Below are 4,316 nucleotides of genomic sequence, written 5' to 3' on the forward strand. Positions count from 1 at the left end.
AGTGTTCGATTTTCATACTTTTTTATATATTAATATAATTTGTAATCTTATATATGCATTTATACTAAAATTATCCAAATAAAATAATGAACCCCTGAATTTTTTAAATACATATGCTTGAATATTTATTTTTCCCATAATTTATTTTTAAAGGAAAAATCCTTTATTGCCCACAAAATAAGAGAGAACATAAAGAATTAATTTTTTATGCGAAATATTATTTCTCGTATTGACTATAATATTATCATATATGGTCATCTAATAAATAACTCTGTAATTCTAATTTTCTTATTAAAAAAAATATATGAAAAGAAAACATTCTTAAGACATCTAATATAAAAGAATACATTATGTAACCATTAAAATATTTCGAAATGCCATGAATAATTTTTTTAAAATTCATAAGCATTGAAATAATAAGGAAAGGAAAAATAGTATTTTTTACATATCTTATTTCTTGTTTGCATTTAGAATATATTGCGCTTCCAGATTTTTTTTTTTGGACACAATGTGATATTACTTTTATATTTCACATGTATAATATATTACATGCTTACATTTCGTTCTTCGTATATTAAATAATACACATATATTTATATCATATAATCAGCTAAAGATTATGAATATGACAAATAAATCCTTAGTTTTAATACAAACCATTTTTTTTCTTATTCACATTAAATTTTAGAATAAGTAACTCTAGCATGTTTTAGCATTCATAAAATGAGTTTATCATAAAAATAGGCAATTTCACATTAAAAAAAATATATTTACTTATTATAATCATAAACAACAAATAACAAATAATTATGTTATCAAAGCTGTAAATTGGATATACAAAAAAAAGTAATATTTTATAAAACAAATAAAATAACGAAAAAAACAAGTATTAATTCTTAATTTATATATAATACTGACAAAAGAACATATGTCAAAATACATGTTTATATGATATAATATCTTATGCTCGTTAAATACAGTAATTAATAAAGATTTAAAGTATTCATATAGAATTCCACATTATTATTTTCCATCATGTTTTAATTAATTTTGTATATATATTTTATCCAGTTAAATGACTTATATCATTCGTTCAATTTTTTTTACATCTTCCTATGTATTTTTATTATTAAACGATATTTTCTTCACATATAATATACGTATTATTTTTTACAATATTTATTAAATTTTTTATATTGTCACTATAATATTGCTAATATTTAAATAATGCTTAAATTTAAAATAAACTGTTTTATTTAATAATGTAACTTTTTATATATTTGTATTACTTGCATAATTTAATATCTTCCAAATATTCTCGTGATAGGTAAAACATTTGGATGATTCTTAAATTGCATAAGAACTAGTACAATTCTATGTATATCATCGCTTTCGTTTTACTATGTCTAATAATAATAAATACGAAATAGGTTTCACTAATATTTCCTATTATAATAAATATTATATAAGTTTTCACCATAAATAATTAATAATATGTGTCTTGATCAGGGTGATAATTCAAATATAATCGATCCGTTTCAGAATCTAAAAACGTTTCCTCAGAACCATACATTTGTAACTTTTTTTCATACTCTTCGTAGTAATTATGTTCAAATATCTTTCCCTTTTTCTTTTTTTTTTTGCGTAAACTTGATTCTAATCGAGAAGACTAATACAAAAGTGAAAATAAATGGTGTAAAAATGTAGTAAAATTGTAAACATGGAGATAAAATAAAAGTAAAATATAGCTGCTAACACAATATTCATACGTTTATTGTATAATGTGCAATTACCCTGTTGTAGTAGAAAAGGAAGAAAATCGTTCCAAGTACTGCAATGGCCATGATGACGTTGCGAAAAAAGTTTGAGTCTAACTCTTCATGTGTAGTTCCTAATGTACTATGGGCATCGACATTGGTCAGAGGAGCTCCGTTACCTGCAAGCTCAGCAGAATAATATGGTGCTGCATGAACTGCTGCTCCAGAGTCCTCTAGTGATGGGGCGCTAAAGGTTGCTGTATCTTGCAAAATGACTGCCGCTTCACCTTCTAGCTGTCCTGGTTCTCCCTCTTCAGCTACTTCATCTACTTCTTCCACTCCATCTTCAGCTACTTCAGCTACTTCTTCTTCATCTAATGATTCTTTAGGTTCTAGAGGTGCAGGTTGTTGTTGCACAGTTTCTCGTGGCGCAGGTGGTGGTGGTGGTGCTTCCTGTTCTGCAGGTCCGACCGTTTCTTGTTTTACAACTTCTGGTTTTACTTCTGCAGGCTTTCCCCCTCCAGATTCGGTCCCTCCAGATACTGTCGCTGGAGGTTTTGCAACTTCAGGGGGTAACCCACCAGATTCTGCCGCTGCAGGTTTTGCCGCTAGGGGTTCTGCCGCTGCAGGATCTTCCCCTACAGGTTTTGCCGCTACGGGTTTTGCCCGTAGTTGTTTCGCTTCTTCAGCTCCTGCAATTCCCGGTGCTTTCTTTTCACTTCCTGGCCCATCACTTCCTGCCGCTTTATTTTCTACCACCGCACCTGGTGCATCTTCCCCTCCCACCGCTTTAGGTACTTCCTTTACTTTTGCATCCAATGCCTTGAGCTCTGTTTGTAATTTAGTTAATAAACCATCAGGTCTATATTTATTATTACAATTGATATAAGGTTCACACAATGGATCCCATAAATCGTCTTCATCACAACAATTATCCTCTTTTTTTTGAAATAACTTATCAATATAGGTAACGTAACGCACATATTTTTCACACGTGGGCTTATCAGATTTCGTACAATCAATATATTTGTGGTTTTCAAAATAATCGTGCAAATCTTTTTCTTCTTTCCCCCCTTCCGGTGTCACAAATACATAGCATTTACAAGGTAGCAAATTAGAAGATTTATCAATTTTTAATTGCACTAAATCAAAAAGTTTACCACTAACTGTTTCGTTGTTAATTGTATTACCAGTACTATAATGTTTCCTTATCTGATCATAGAACCAGTATTGAAAATAAAAACAGCCATGTTTAAGTTTATCACCAGATAGACCAGATAATATTTTTAAATGCTTCGATACTTTATAACAAAGTTCTTTATCTTCTTTCTTCGGGCTTCCTAAATCTTTTTCACAGAAACCATCGCTATAATCCTTAATGTCCACGGCATCCAATTTTTTATATTCCTCATATGAAGGCAATTTTCCTAAGTGATTTTCCTATTAGCCAAGTGGGATAAAAAAATGTAACAATGTAAATAAGCGTTCCGCTAAAGAAAAGCTATTCTACAAATCTTAGAATAGCATACAGTGCTGAAGTAGCAAGCTATATGTAGATTGAAAATAAAAATGTACCCAATTGTTTTCTTCTAAAAGTGCCATCCTGTTATATAACAATGCTTATATCATAGTTACGTACACATGTACATTTGAAAAATTATCACGCATAATCTGCTGCTATATCTTAGATTACTCTATATTAAGTTTAAAATATAGACAAATGGGGTCAATTAACAAGGTCGTCTTATTTCTGTTTTTGACCAAGCTATTACAGTATCATAATATTTTTTTTCAAATTAACCCTTCTAATTTTAAGCATGAATATTCACAGAAAAAGGGGAATATGTCAATTCACATAAAATGTAACGTAGACAAATTATTTTTTTGTAAATTTTGACATTAAAATGCTGTATATAAATTGCGCATAACAAATGGGAATCAGGACATATAACATTAAATTGTCATAGGTTTGAACTACAATTTGTAGCGACAATGATCAGTTAATTAACCCTATTGGGGGTTTGCAAATATTGTCTAAATAAGAATTATATATTTTTACAATTGCAATTACTGCATTTCTCTTACTTTGTAATGATAGCAATTCTATTTCCGTTAAAATATAACATTTTAATTATTTCCATTGATGTTATTTTCAGGAATTTTTATGGTACTTCATTCCCGTTTTTTAAATTCTATAATATAAGCTATGTACTGCTAAATATTATAAAAATGTTCCTAAGAAAAAGCTCTCTATAATATGCGTATCCTGTAAAAAATATATAAACTAATGCTCATAAAATTTTAATTTTTTCCATTAACGTATCACTTTTTAGTAATGGTAAAACATTTCTTCATAAAATATGATAAATGAAAAATATAGGAAAAAATAAAACAGTTCAAATTAATAATGCCATCCTTTGAATATTTATTTCATACAAAATATTGAACAAAATTATTATATATAAAAAACAATGTTGACATTTCGTGGCAATTTTTGGATTAATATATATACAGTTATGCCCATGCACGAAAAATTTCATGCTTCCTTAGAGATAATTT

General features: G+C 28.5%; 1 protein-coding gene across 1 annotated transcript; it reads right to left on the reverse strand.

Moving 5' to 3' along the window:
- Window positions 1-1,486: 1,486 nt before the first annotated feature.
- Window positions 1,487-3,359, reverse strand: PVX_013620 (variable surface protein Vir12-like; the record flags this gene model as incomplete). The annotated part of the gene is made up of 3 exons (XM_001612486.1): window positions 1,487-1,669; window positions 1,794-3,197; window positions 3,333-3,359. 3 exons carry the CDS (start codon window positions 3,357-3,359, stop codon window positions 1,487-1,489), a joined length of 1,614 nt encoding a protein of 537 aa, XP_001612536.1.
- Between the last annotated feature and the right edge of the window lie 957 nt (window positions 3,360-4,316).

This window comes from Plasmodium vivax, genomic scaffold (genome assembly GCF_000002415.2).
Source record: "Plasmodium vivax scf_6604 genomic scaffold, whole genome shotgun sequence".
NCBI classification, from domain to species: domain Eukaryota; phylum Apicomplexa; class Aconoidasida; order Haemosporida; family Plasmodiidae; genus Plasmodium; species Plasmodium vivax.